Below are 14,697 nucleotides of genomic sequence, written 5' to 3' on the forward strand. Positions count from 1 at the left end.
TGTGTAGTTCCAAATGGTATTTATATTCTTAAGGGAATCTTCAAATGATACGTCAGTAGACTTTCATTAAATGGAAGTTGATATTTTTTGCCTTTGAATTCTTCATGTTACCATGTGTTTGATCTTTTTGTGTTTGTCCGGAGCAATTGAGTCCACCTTTACACTAAATTTCTTAGTTAGAAATGTATATACTCTTACTGATTTCACTACTTTAGTTTCACTCCTTATTTTCCTCCATGCTTCCTGAACTTTATACATTAGATCAGTAAATAAGGCAGATTTTTTTAAGACACTGTTTTTCCTGTTGTCTTTGCTGCTTGCTTTCAAATGCAACCTTAAATGCTCCTGGCATCACATTTCACTTCACAGAATAAGGTTTGGAGAAGTATCAGAAATGTGGTTTTATTAGTGATTGTCTTAGGGTGACATTACATCTCTAGAGATCACTTAGTAGCTCTGTTCATAAAGATCAAACGCTTTTGAGTGGTGTGTTCAGTTAATTAAAAGTGCTATGCCTAATTAGGCAATAAGAACTCTAGAAATGCTGGATGCCTGAAAATAAGTGCGATGAACATGCTATTAGCTTGTGTTTCCTCTTCAGCTCAGGTCAAGCTACACATAATCTGGGGTTGTTTGTTCTTTAGGGGTGGGTTTTTTGGTGTTGTTTTTGTTTGTTTGTTTGTTTTTGCATGTACCTGAATTTATTTTGGACCCTTGTTGTTTCTTGTATACTTATGTCATTTCTTGGCCTCTTAGGACTGATCAACACACCCATTTAGGAGAGCCATCTGTTAATGGTCCTGTATGATATGTGGTGTCTGCTACCTTGGTTGAAGAAAACGAACTGATATCCAGGTGTTTGAGTGTTTCTTGAGGATTTCATCTGGACCCTGTTGAAGCCAGTTACTGCTGCACTAATTTCGCAAGGGATCTGGACCAGCAACATTTATATTCTAGATTTTAAGACATTGTACAGAAATTCGTAAGTGTAAAAATATTGCACATTGAGAAATACCAATAATTTTTGCCTATGTTTATATTGTATTGTTCTGAATAATAGGTAGCCTGTGAAATAAGATCCTGCTACCTATGTAATGATGACAGTAGTGTTACTATAGTTCAAATGGCTGTAAGAATAGTTTTATAAAAAAGTGAAAACACAAATCTAATGTATTTGAGACATAACTATTTGACAATTAGTGTGACCAAAGTATTTAGCAGTTTTCATACATTTTTCACCTTGTAAAAAAGAAAAGAAAATGAATTAATGTTTCTTCTGAAACTGAAATGCCCTATAAATGTTATTTTCATTGTTTTAGCTTACAAAAGTGATTTAAATAAGAATTTTTTGGTGTTCAACATTTTACAAGTTTTTTAATTGGTATTTGTTTTCTGTATTGTTTAAAACAGACAAAAATGTAAGTCTATTGCTAGGGATTTTAAGTATTTATTGCTACAATTTAGTTGATAAATAGATGTTACTGTAAAGCCATATGTTCTGTTAAGTCTTGTTTGCTTGAAACAATACCTTACTGGTGAAACACTAGAATATTTGAAGTGCACATGGCTTGTTGTGTTTAAGTGATTCACCTGCCTCTTGACCCATTCTCCAAGATTTATTTTAATACCAAGCATTTTGGAACAATCTGCGTGCTTAAAACGCTATAATCCTTTTAGACAAGTCAAGTAAATGAAATGCCCGTGCTGCTAATGTAATTACAGTACATGCATTTTAAAAGTATATAGTGTTTTTAATACTAATTTTGGCAGCAGAGCATGTTAATTGTTACTTTTACTGTACTGATCTGTGTGAGGCTTTCATTTGTATGTTCTAAACCAGTTTTTTCACAGCTGGTTTGTGTATATATATATAGTGATTATGGAAACTAATTCTGTGTAATTTATAATTTTCTATGTCAGTGTATAATTCCAACAGCCTTCTCAAACAAACAGTAGCAATATACTGTATATTGCCACATTGTCCGATGAAAGGGTTAAAGTACTTAACCTCCTGCACTTTTAGATGCAAATCCATTTTTGTTTCTGGAATAGTTATTCATTTATTTTGTACATCGTTTGTTTTTCTGACCAGTATTTAAAGCCAAAAGGATACTCTAAACAATGGCCAATGACTTATTTTTTAGAAGGCATCCCAAGCAACGTGCCTAAACGTTACATTGCATAGAGAAATAAAAAACCAAAACATATATGTATAATGGAATTTCCCTTATTGCTTCCTCTCTTTTATTTTCTGCGGTACATTTTGGTGGCACTCGTTATTGCAAATTGTTACAAGCTGATCAGTTGTGCTTTTCCCCTCTGTTTTCACACGATATTGTAATGTAATTCGTAACTATGGTTGTCCTTTTATTGGTACTATATAAATTATGGAATCCAATCAGCTGTTTCTTCTTCAGTTCAGAATTCTTTCCAGATCAGCTTGACCAAAAATGTTTTGTATATTAGCTTTAGGGTTGGCAACTTTCGTTTTATTACTTTCTGATCTGTTATTGAACAAGCAGTTTTTGAAACAAACCCACTTATTTCAACACATGCATTGGAATCCAAGTAGAAATCTGAAATGCAGGAGAGCAGGGTGTTGTGGTATATGTTTGACAGTTAGAACTTTTGTCCTTTCCAGTGGAGTTATTTGTCCCTTGTTAACAAGTTTGACTAGCTACCTAGCCATGAAAAATGAAGGAGATACTGGCAGCAAATTAATTGAAAGTATTTCAGCCGTGTTGCCTACAGTTTGGCAAAGTCTTCAGTATGTTGTCCTTCCTTTTGTTTAATGAACTTTCATATCAGTCCACTATACAGTTCATACAGAGCTCAAAATTGGAAAAGGGGAGTATTTTGTCCGCTTTTCTCACTGTTCATGATAATATCAGTCAAGTAGAGGTGCGAGAAGTGATGGTGAGTGGAATTCAGCCTTTTGATATAGTTTGCCTTCTGATTAAAGAGTGCAATAGAGGTAAACCAGGTTGGCTTACCTAATGGTGGTTCCGGTGGTCTTGAGGGTTCTTCCTTACTGTTGCATTTATTGTTAGTTTTTACAGCTTCTGTGGAAGGTGAGTTAAGCCTAGAATTTAACCTAGTCAGCCTGTTCAGAGGAGATTTAGTGTGTGTGTTTTATCCACTAACTGTATTACTTATACAAGGAATCCTGAATTTGAAGGGAAAGCTTTGGAGGTGTGGTTTTGGGATAGTGTGTGGGTGTGTGTACACACATACACACTCCTTTTGCTGTCTTTTACCAACACTTAATGCTGTTTACGTAGGCTTGCAAAGGTTTGAACATACTTGGAGAGTTCTTCCGAGTAGCTGTGTTATCCGACCTGTTTAATCAAATTTGATTTGCATGCAATGGAATTTGAGTTTTCTTCATTAAAAGATATTTTAATGCATTTGTGAGATGGAGTAACGTCTAATACCTTGTACAAGTTTGACTTCCTACAATGTAGGATTTGGGGTGAAGTAAGCTTGCTTTGAATGACTCATAGCAAATATGTACATTGCCACATTTCACAATATGTTTTGAAATGGTTAGAGGCTCAGTCACTTGAAACTGAGGAATAGTGATGTCTGTTAATATCAAAGGGCAGTGGATTTGACCCTCAGGACTTTGGTAAAGGATTTTTACTTAAGTAAGAACATGTTGCAAAAGTGGCTATACCAGTAATATATGCAATAGCTCATTGCCTCTTCAGACCTGTGTCTTTGTTACCTGGCAGAGTGCGTGAGCCATGCCTACTTGACCAGTTAAACCATTATTTTTAAGTGTAAGCCTTTTATAGCAAGATTATTCCCTTTACTTAGAAGGGTAAGTTGTCATCTTGACTAGTGTTACGGTTACTAATTAAGCAAGCATTCCCCCTGTTCATCAAATTGACAATAGGATAGTTGAAACAATCTCATTATTATATAATTGTAAATGCAACCCGGTGTGACCATGCTCTTGAGTGAAACCTGCTGACTTGTTGCTGTTAAGCCTTGTATCTACCTCTTGAACAGTGAGTTCTGGCTTGTCATCTGCATATTCCTGTGGAAACTTACTGTGATATCTGTTCTTTGAAATTCACCTAGGAGTTATGAAAGACTTATGAGGAAGATGAATCAGGTTGTGTATCATTCGTTATAAACTTATCTTCCTGTTTAAATTAGCTTTAATTTCCTTGGATATTGTTTTGTTTTCTGTTTTATACCATTTTCTGTCTTATACAGTTGTATCAGGAAGTATTGTGTATAACTGATGGCTCTATTAATATACTTAAACAATCGCTTCTATTTCAAAATAAATAGTGCTTTCTCCAGTATAGAAGTAGTGCTTCAAGTTTCATTATAAAAGTGTCTGTATTGTTTTCCAAGTCAGGGTGGAAATGGAAGTTAATGCAGCAACAAACCTTTTTTGTTAAGTTTTTAAATTCTTTTAGTTTCTGCTTCGCAGTTCCTAACAGGTAAGGATTTGGCATTCTTCTGTTCCATTGTTGTTTGAATATGTAAGAGTACAGCATGGAGAAAGACCAAGGCAATAAAATTAAACTGAAAAAAAAACCCCAAAACCTCAGCCTAAAAACAGAAGCATCTTCCTGACGCCTTTAGCTAGGACAGTTCATGAAGTCTTTTAGACTTGCACAGACTTGGCTTGGCTTTCTGGTTCAAATTGTTCCAAGTCCTGTGCTTAGTCTTGGTTAATGACTTGCATGTAATTACACTTCTTTTACTGATGTTACAAGGAACTCGGTGTGTACTTCTTAATCTTCTGCCACAAGCTGAAGCAGTGACAAGAACTGAATGTTATATTGTGGTTTGCTAGCAGTATCTTTCAGAATTTCTCTCTCCTAGATAATCCTGGGCTTAGTCTTTGATGCATTTTTCTGTTGGAGAGAGGAACTTTCTTCTACATTTTTATCTTCTTTAAATTGGTAAGTACCCTGCAAAATGAGGTAGGATTCCCTTTAGTTCATCTTTCTGGCCATAGCTTAAGTAGTGTAATTTTGATTCTAGGACCTTCTTCAAGATTGTTCTCCCTTCTCATTTTGGATCTCTTCTGAGTGGTGTGAGTGCTTTCCTATGATCAATATTCTCCACGTCTCAAAGCATGGATTCTAAAGACTGTAACTTAGGTCATGATTAGCTGTTGGCATACAGTCATCTAGACTAAGAGAACCAAATCTTGCCTAGCTATGGTTGAGTAGATTTTTGTCACTCATGTCTCATGAGAGTCAACTTAAACTTTACTGAAGCAAATGGGTATCTTCTTGTCTCACTGTTTTAGTCTATGATAGTTAGGTAGATCAGTGGTTGATTCTTAAGGGCAGTACTTAGTTATTTTCAGATGGAACCTGAGCCTATTACTTAGAGATCTGTTGGGACTGCTTTTGAACTCCAGTATGTGCTACTTTTCCTTTCTCTCTTAACTGGGGGTTGGGGGTAGGGATGGGTTGTCGTCCACTCTTACCTGTGGTAATTATCTGTCAAAGCTTGTCAGAATGTTATCTTGGGTAATAGATTAACCTGGTTCTTTTGTGAGGGCACTGAAGCCTGACTGCATATGTGGCAAATAATACATACTTTTCCTTACACCAAACAGAGTTAAGAGTTTGCCACTTTTTCAAACCAAAGATACCAAATGTTGACTGTCTCGTGTTGGTTCTTATATCAGACAATGGCACAAGATTAAGCCTACTGACTGTCTGCTAAAACTCAAGTGACCTTGTTTCTATTGTTGTTAGAGTTCTCCAGAGCACCTTTCCTGCTATATCCTTATAGAAACACTTCTTGTTAATGCTGTGTTCATTAAGTGTTGTTCTTCTGTAGTCACTGCTAAAATCATTCTTTGAAGTGTGCTTTCAAATGAGTAGTGTTCTGCTTTGGAGTGAGTCATAGTGGGCTGTGCATATTGATCAGCCAGCATTCAAATGAGAAAGGGTAGTAACTAGGAATTGAGATGTTCGTGGGACTGCTGGGTACAATTCCTTTTGCTGAAGAAGTGTGCAGCACTTTTTTTTTTAAAATGCTGGTACTGTGCATGTCTAGTTTTGAAGTACTCTAAAGAAAAGTCTTTGAAATTGGGAAATGATGGGTTACTTTCTGGCAACTGAATTGTTTCAGGTGGGTTATTTAAATGATTTTATACATAATTCATATCTGTTGCTGTTTCCAAGCACTCAAGACAGTTTTTTAACTAAGCTGGATAAATAGAGTAATACACACTTGTGTGTGCACACATCAAAGGGTAGGATATATTCTCTTCTTAACACAGCTAGCTGCAGTGTATATGGTGCATTTCCTAAATGGACTGAACTGTAGAATACTACAAAGAAGGAGGTACTTGTGCGCATGGTAAAGGCCATTCTTAAGTACTTGAGTAAATACAAATTTTTTTAAGTTTCTGTCTCTGCAGATGTAGACACTTACCAGTAGTCTATGACCAGCCTGAGTGTAATTCCATTGGAGGAAGAACTTATGCTTCCGGTTTCTGAGGCTATATTCAACTTTTTATTAAAAATGATTTCTCTGCTTTTCTCATAGTCCAGCTACTTGATATATTTGAGCCTTTTTGCTGACATGCTTATAGCTTTACAGAAACCAAGGCAAGAATTTGCATCTGTGATTACTGAATCAGCACTGTGTGCTTCAGCCAAAAGTGGTTCATCTGCATTGTCTTGGTGCTATTAATCTGTTAAGTGCCATACTTCGCGTGCTGGATTAATTTTTTTCTTGATAAACTGGTGAGATCTAGCTGCTTCAGCAACTGTCACCGGTACTACCCTCAAGAGCATGCTGACAGGTTGACTTGCAGCTTTGAATTTGCACAGATATAAACCATAACTGCCGGTGTGAGAATGGTAGGGTCTCTCTGATGTGGTGCAGCAAGCCTCTGACTGCTCTAAGGAGTGCTCTCATGCATCCTGAAAACAGTCCACAGGAAGTAAACTCACCTGGATGGTTACCTGCTGCTCCCTAGGAGCTTCTTGGTCTCTGCTGGAGGAATAAATTGCTCTTGACTTTTCATTTAGTCCAGAGAAATGTAGCTACAGATAATGCCTTGAGCCACCCAAGTGTCTGGGCTGAGCAGGCTGTGTAGAAAGGTCTTTGCAGATGACTCGGCTCTGAAGGAAGCTTTCACATTTTCCCACATGCCTAGTGGGAGTGTCCAATTATGTTGTAGAACGGAGTATCTCAAGAAAAAGGTTTCAATGTAAAACTAGGTGCAGATTAATGGTTATATTAGCCTTGCATTTGCATATGAAGGTGCTTGGTGCTCTTTCAGCTGCTTCTCCAACATTCTTTTGTGTGTCATATGTGAAAGTAATTTAGAATATAGTCCGTACTAACTAACCAGTTACTTCAGTAAGAAGGGTAGCAGCTACTTCGACTTGCATTTTTGTGCCAAGTGTCTGGAAAGGAGTAAGGAAAGTGGTGTTGGGGTAGCATGACTGGTTCCTAGAGAAACTAGATCACTCAGTTACTCTGAAACATGTTTATTAGGAGCAAGAAGTTCTTCATGATTACAAATGAGCAAAGTCTTATGGTTATAGGTAGGCAGCAGAGTCAAATGTGAGTATCATCTCTATTGCACGTATCAAGATACTGGCTTGAAAGAAATATAGCAGATAAATGATGCTTTGAGGGCAGAGGAAGGGGACTTGGAGTTCTTAAGCTAGCTCTTGTTTCTCTTTCTGGTCATTCAACACTTAACCTTCTTTTTCTAGCTCGGTATGAATGAGCCTGTGAATGGCCTTGTGCTCCTGGAAGAATTTTTTTTTCTAATATTTCATAGCCATGATGCTTGCTTCAAGTTAATTACAAAGGGAAATTATGAAGTTGTGAGTTGCGCTGGAAGAAGAAGGTAGGATACACAGTAACTGAATTCTCTGAATAAATTGTTAATATGAAATCAGAATTTATACTGATATTGTGGGCTGAGTATTAGGTAATGAAATATAACGTGAAGATTCAGAAACTCAAATGATTGCTGCTGCTAGACAAAAATTATAAGGTTATTAGTTTTCTTTAACTCTCTTAAAACAATTGACATAATTTTCTGTCTAGACTTGCTATAAGGACTTTGGATTTAGTCTTAACTCATGTCCTGGTTTCAGCTGGGATGAAGTTAACTTTCTTCAGCTGGCCTGGCAATGAGAGAGCAGGGTGAGCACTGCATGGGAAGCTGGGAAGGAATGCAGCTGGGACAGCTGACATAGGCTGGCCAACAGGGTATTTGATACTGTGTGATACCATACTGAGTATTGGGCGGACTTGCCTAGGAGCAGGGGGACGTCACTGCTGGGGAACAGGCTGGGAATCAGTTTTGGTGTGGTGAGCAGTTGTACTGTGCATTACTCGCTTTGTATATTACTTATCACTATTGTTACTTCTCTTCATTTACTCTCCTATTAAATTATCTTTATCCCAACCCACAAGTCTTACTTTTTTTTCTTTCAGATTCTCCTTCCCATCCCACCAAGGGGAAGGATTGAGAAAGCTGCCACATGATACTTAGTTGCCCACTGGGGCTAAGTCATGATAGTCCCTTTTGGAGCCCAACATGTGTCTCAGAGTGTTGAGATAATGACCGATCTTGTTAAAACAAATATGCATTTATTGTATTAGTTAAGTAGTCACTGGTCACAAAGTAGTTTCATTTGTTCATATGATTGTGTTATGTAAATTATGTGCACTATATATTCCCTGCAGCTCTGGGAGAGGCATCATGATTATAATTTGCAGTGCTGTGTAATATCAACTTAATGTCACAGGTCATGAGATTAAGCTGGTATTTGTATGCGTCATTGCTGTTGTGTCTGTACCCCAGGTTCAGATTCTGTACCTCAGAATTTACTAATCATAGAATAGTTTGGGTTGGAAGGGACCTTTAAAGATCATCTAGTTCCAACTCCCCTGCCATAGGCGGGGACATCCCACTAAAGCAGGCTGCCCAAGGCCCCATCCAACCTGGCCTTGAACACCTCTAGGGATGGGGCACCCACAACCTCCCTGGGCAACCTGTTCCACTGTCTCACCACTCTCATAGTAAAGAAATTCTTCCTAATGTCTAAATCTGACCCTCTCCAGTTTATACCTGTTCCCCCGGTCCTATCCCCACAAGCCTTTATGAATAGCCCCTCTCTAGCTTTCCTGTAGGCCCCCTTCAGGTACTGGAAAACCGCTATAAGATCTCTGAGCCTTCTCTTCTCCAGGTTGAACAAGCCCAGCTCTTTCAGCCTGTCCTCATAGGGAAGGTGCTCCAGCCCTCCAGTTGTCTTTGTAGTTCTCCTCTGGACCTGTTCCAAAAGTTCCATATCCTTCTTACGTTGAGGATTCCAGAACTGGACACAATATTCCAGATGAGGTCTCACAAGAGAGGAACAGAGGGGCAGAATCACCTTCCTCGACCTGCTTGCCGTGCTTCTTTTGATGCAGCCCAGGATACGGTTGGCCTTCTGGGCTGCAGGCGCACATTGCTGGCTCACGTCAAGCTTCTCATCGACCAGCACCCTCAAGTCCTTCTCTGCAGGGATGCTCTCAAGCACATCATCCCCCAGTGTGTACTGAAAATGGGGATTGCCCCGACCCAAGTGTAGGACCTTACACTTGGCCTCGTTGAACCTCATGAGGTTCTCAAAGGCCCACTTCTCCAGCCTGACCAGGTGGCTTTCTAATAATTTGCAGGAATATGGGGAGGGGATACTTTTTCCTGCTTTTTCACCTTCCAGTTCTCGTTCAGGTGACTTCTATTGACAAACAACTGCAGTGACCAAAGATCATCTGACCTTGAAGATTTCAGATTAAGGAGTACCAAGAATGAACTGCCTTCCATCCAGGGTAACAGTGTAACTACTCATTTTAAGTGGTTGCCCCTCACTTTAGACTGGCAGGTTGAGTTGGGCATATGGGCAGACTGATCTGTGACATTAGGATCAACAGATCTAAAGTTATTGGAGCAGACTCTTTGACTTCTACTCCCTTTCTGGCAGAACTACTGGGCGTTTTTTCTTGCTGTTTCACTAACTTTGGCATTTACAGGGAGATATCCATGTCAAAAAATATAAATAAATCTTTTAGAGCTTAGTACTGACTAAAGCCACAAGGTGGCACCTTCATCTGCTGTGAAGCATTGCTCACCAAACTTCATTTACCAAAGTAAACATAGCTCCAGAACTGCCCTTTTGAACAGGGAGTTATCCTGACTCTATTAGCCCTGGGTTTGTCTGGGATAGAGTTAATTTTCTCAAGAAGCTGGGAGGGGAGACAGAGTGGCTAAAGGGATATTTGATACCATGAAATCATGCTCAGTATGTAAGTGGGGGTAGTTGGCCAGGGAATGGAGGAGGAGGATTGGCAGAGTAGTTTGGGTGTGGTTGTGGTTGGCAGCACATGTCACAGTGTAGTTTGCTGCGTGGCTCAGGAGTCCAGATCAGAAGCATGACGGGCCTAGTTTTTTACAGTGGTGTGTTGTTTGCACTATGTATCAGTTGCTTTGTATATTCTTTTATTGTCATTGTAATTATTGGTTTTTTCCTTATTTGCTCTTAAACCGTTTCTGTCCCAACCCACCAGTTTTACCTTTGCTGGTTTGATTCTCCTCCCTGTCCCACCAGGAGGGGGAAAGGAGTGAACCCATGTGGTTCTTTGTTGCCAACGGGGCCTAAACCTCAACAGTCCTTTTTGTCACCCAAAATGAGGTCTGAAGGGTTGGGATAATGACAATTCTGACTAGATCATGTTAAAACAAATTTGTTATAAGCATTCATTGTATTAGTTTAATACTCACTGGTCACAATGCTGTATTAGTTGTTGGCATGTCTGTGTTACGTAAATCCTTATGTGCAGTATATTTCCTTGTGGTGCTGTTTATTCCCTCTAAGAAACAGATCAAGATTATTGTGTTGCTGTCTTGTGTAATATTAACTTACGATATAGTAACGTTTGTGGTCATAAAATTTACATGGTATGTGCCCGCGGCACTGCTGTCATTTCTATACCTTGGGCCTCATCTCTCAGAATTTATTAATAATCACACCCAGTCTGTGGGGAAGACAGGGGAGGATACTTTCCCCTGCTCTTTCACCTCCTCTTTCCTCCCCAGGTTAGTTAGAACAGCTTTTAAGAATTCTGAATATCCTTGGGATATTTGAGCCAGCATGTTCCTATTGCTTTCCCTTGAATGTGTTTCAGATCTTGTTTAGGGTTAAACAACTATTTAAAAAAACAAACAAACAAATCTACTCAAAGTCCTTTCCCAAGGCTGGAGAGTTATGAGTGGTAGTGTGTGTGGAATAGCATCAGTAAATGCCTGGGACAGTGGGCACCTCCAGTGCTTCAGAACTTCACCCCTGAGCAGAATCAGCAGAACAAGTGCAGAATCCTGAAAAACTACTAGAATATTCAGAAGAAGTATGCTGTTGCCCTGGCAATTCTAGGGAGACACAAATCATTGTGATATGCTGGAGCCTCACCTACGCCTTCTGAGCCCTGTTCAGCATTATGCAGCACCCTCAAGAGAAAGAGGGAAAACAGACTGACAGGCTCAGTGGCTATCCCAACCCTTGTAACAAGCACTGCAGCTACTCCAACCCCAGCAACAGGCACCGTGGCTACTCCAGTCCATGGCATCAGGCACTGCAGCAGAACCAGAGAACCAACCCGTGCTGTTATCGGCCACCCCCACACAGAACAAGAAATAGACAAAACCCCAATTCACTTAGTGAGGGGTGAAAGTGTATTCTATTTCTATTATTAGGGTTAGCCTTCCAGGGGACAGTCCTATTTATATCACTCTATATTGAGAGCCACAACTTCCCTTTAGTTTTTCATGTTTGCCAAAAAGGTCACATTTATCTACTTATTTTCTAATTTTATTACTTATTTCAGTCTATACTTGCTTGTTATTAACTTGGTCTCCTTAAAAACACCTAAAACAGGCCCTATGTTTACGCTTTTCCACTTCTCTAGTACATAGTGTTTATAATCTTCTACCAAGAACAGTTATTCTCTATTTTGCCCTCGATAAGGTAGCACTGATGTCAGAGAGTTCTTTGTTGCATGAACTTCTTGGAAGCTAGGAGAACAATGTAAGCATCACTATACTGACTGCTGCAGAGTCTCTACCCAAAATCCCTGAGTAAACATGAGAAATTTAGACTTTTTCCTTTCATTGCTCTCCTTCCTGTGGTTACAAGCTAAATGATTTCCTCTTAAATTCAGTCCATGAGGTCTCAATACCATTTTTTTCATGGTTCATCATATTTCATCGTGCTCATTCTCTTCATCTCTTTTCAGAAATGTTTTCTGTGAGTCTTATGCAGGAAATGATCCACCTGTTGGCTGCAGTGACCATGTAGCGATAGTATTCCTCTGTAACTGAGATGAAAGCATCTAATATTGGGTCCTGAAGCCTTTGGTTGTACAATGTTCCTGCAAACCTTCTATGCCCAATTGCTCACAAGACTAGGAGTCATAACTGCACTCCCTGGGAGGGTTGGTAAGTATCTGAATTCACCGTGTAGAATAGAAAGGATAAACTGTTTTTTTTAGTGGCTGTGATGAGCTCAGAAACCAAATACGTAGAACCCTTGGGTATGCACAGGTAAAAGCTTGGGCTTTTTAAAAGACATTTCACACAGGTGGACTACTGTTTTTATGTGTGCAAACAAACAGCATGACTGTTTCCTATAAACATAAGTCCTGTTGCCATGACAAAGGACTTGGCTACTTGCAAAGTTATACAAGCTGTCAAATATTAAAAATCTTCAGAGTCTATTTGGACCACTTGGTCTTCTCTGAAATGGGAAGTTAATATTTTCTGAAATCTAGAAGCATATTTAAAAGTGAGCCAATATGAAAATTGTTCTCTGAGCTCACAAACAAGTTGCTTAGATCTTTTGAACAAGATACCAACTGATAAAACGCAACCTAATACCTGCAGTTCTAGATGTGATTTCAAATTTGTGTCTTTGATTTCTACTGGATCTCTCAAAAAAACCCAACAAACCAAAAATATTTGTGATCTATGTAGGCAGAAACAATCCAAGGAATTGAGTTGGATGCTTTGATGTGGGTGAGAATCAGGCTTTTTATGTCTTTGCAATTATTTTATGCAACTTAAGACTCTTCTATGAAAGAGTGAGGCTACTGACATTAATGTCACATTAAACACAGAAGTGGGTCATAGTGACACATGTAATATCACAAATTCCAAAATTATGAGATTTTTATGAGTAGGCGTTGAACTTACTCTTAGAAAAAGAAGAACAATGAACAGGAATCATGATCTGATCATCCTCTGAAATAGGATTAAAAAAAGAATCAAGCAACTAGGTAACTTTTTGAATAATGGACATGTACCAGAAATCTGAAGTAGAAAAAGCCAGCTAAATTGCTGTAAAACAAAAGGCATCACCAGAGCTCTTCAAAGAGCAGATATTCCCTTTACTTTTATTTGTGTATCTCTCTGTAACTTGAGATCTTTTGGTTTGCCTTTACTCATCCTGAGATGGTATGATAGGTCTGCGTTTTACGTAGTTAATGAAGCTGTGAGGCATAAGGCTAAACATCAGCTGAACAAGTATTTCCAAGCAGCTGGATAAAAGCAGACTAAGAAGTGTAGCAAACAGAGTAATGCATGATATAGTCACTCTATCCAGCGTAGGCAGAGAGCCTCAGCTGGAGAACTTGAGAATCCCTTAGTGTTTTCAGAAAAATATACTGATTTGTGCAAAGAACATAGAAAACTACTGAATTAGAGGGGTCTAGTAAATGTAAATTATGAAAAACACTTGTAGCAATTATTGGTTAGCTGTTAGAAAACTGAAGGGAGAAGGAAATCTTCAGAGTGATGAGCAAAAGCAGACAGGCGAGTTGGGAATGTTTACTAGAACTTGGCGCTGCTCATCTTGAAGACCTTGGAAGGTGGTAATGAAGGAGCCAGCTAGCAGAAGTTTGCTGATAAGTGGGCATTGGAATGCAGAAAGCTGGAAAACAACCAGAAGAGACTGTGCTTGCGCACAGTTCAAGGGGGAAAAACTTTTTTTCATCCTGAGGAAGACTTCATCCCTACGACTCTGGCCCACGACCACCAGGAGGCACTACACAGATGCAAGACTGGAGCGAACTTTCCAGAACTAATTATAATATAAAGAGGGGAAAGGTTATGGATATGTAGTAGGCGCTTATAACTATGCACGACTTTACACTATAAGTGGCTGTTAAGTTATATGGTGTGCAAGCTAGGAGGAGAACCCTCTTGCACCCCAGTGCTGGAAATAAATGCAACTGCTTTATAACTCATTTTGGGTTATAGGGTTTGATTCCACAAAACAAGAGGAAAAAAGACTGCTGCAAAAAAAAGTAAGTTGTAAATTTTGGTCTCTAAAGGTGCATTTTTCAGCCACTCAGTTCCTGATAACACAACATCTGCAGTTTTGGAATTGACACAGCAAATAATTGTTCTATCTACAGCTAAGTGTTTGTCTATAATAAATGGTGCAAAAGTCTGTTTTCTTGATAACGATTTCTTGCAAATTTCCAAAACAAATACAAAATGGATGTTTTGACTCATCCATTTTACTCTGAAATACAGCTTATGGTCTAAACTGATTAGATTAATGTTCTGTTGCAAATCGACATCCTGTAGAAAGGGATATCAGACTATATGCAAAAGAGGAAAATGCACATTTATTAGTTCAGTTG

The 14,697-nt window shown here is 38.9% G+C and overlaps 1 protein-coding gene across 5 annotated transcripts in view; it reads left to right on the top strand.

The window, feature by feature from the left end:
- PPP6R3 (protein phosphatase 6 regulatory subunit 3) overlaps nt 1–14,481 on the top strand; it is a 68,552-nt gene extending 54,071 nt beyond the window's left edge. For 3 of the 5 annotated variants that reach the window (XM_054068290.1, XM_054068293.1, XM_054068291.1), the window contains one exon: nt 757–14,481. In XM_054068290.1, coding sequence (XP_053924265.1) covers nt 757–808 — 52 coding nt within the window. In that variant the 3' untranslated portion in view covers nt 809–14,481. The remainder of the gene's footprint in view (nt 1–756) is intronic. The other 2 variants (XM_054068292.1, XM_054068295.1) reach the window with 1 other exon arrangement.
- Nucleotides 14,482–14,697: the final 216 nt, after the last annotated feature.

The sequence above is a fragment of the Cuculus canorus genome, chromosome 5 (assembly GCF_017976375.1).
Source record: "Cuculus canorus isolate bCucCan1 chromosome 5, bCucCan1.pri, whole genome shotgun sequence".
In the NCBI taxonomy this organism is placed as follows: domain Eukaryota; kingdom Metazoa; phylum Chordata; class Aves; order Cuculiformes; family Cuculidae; genus Cuculus; species Cuculus canorus.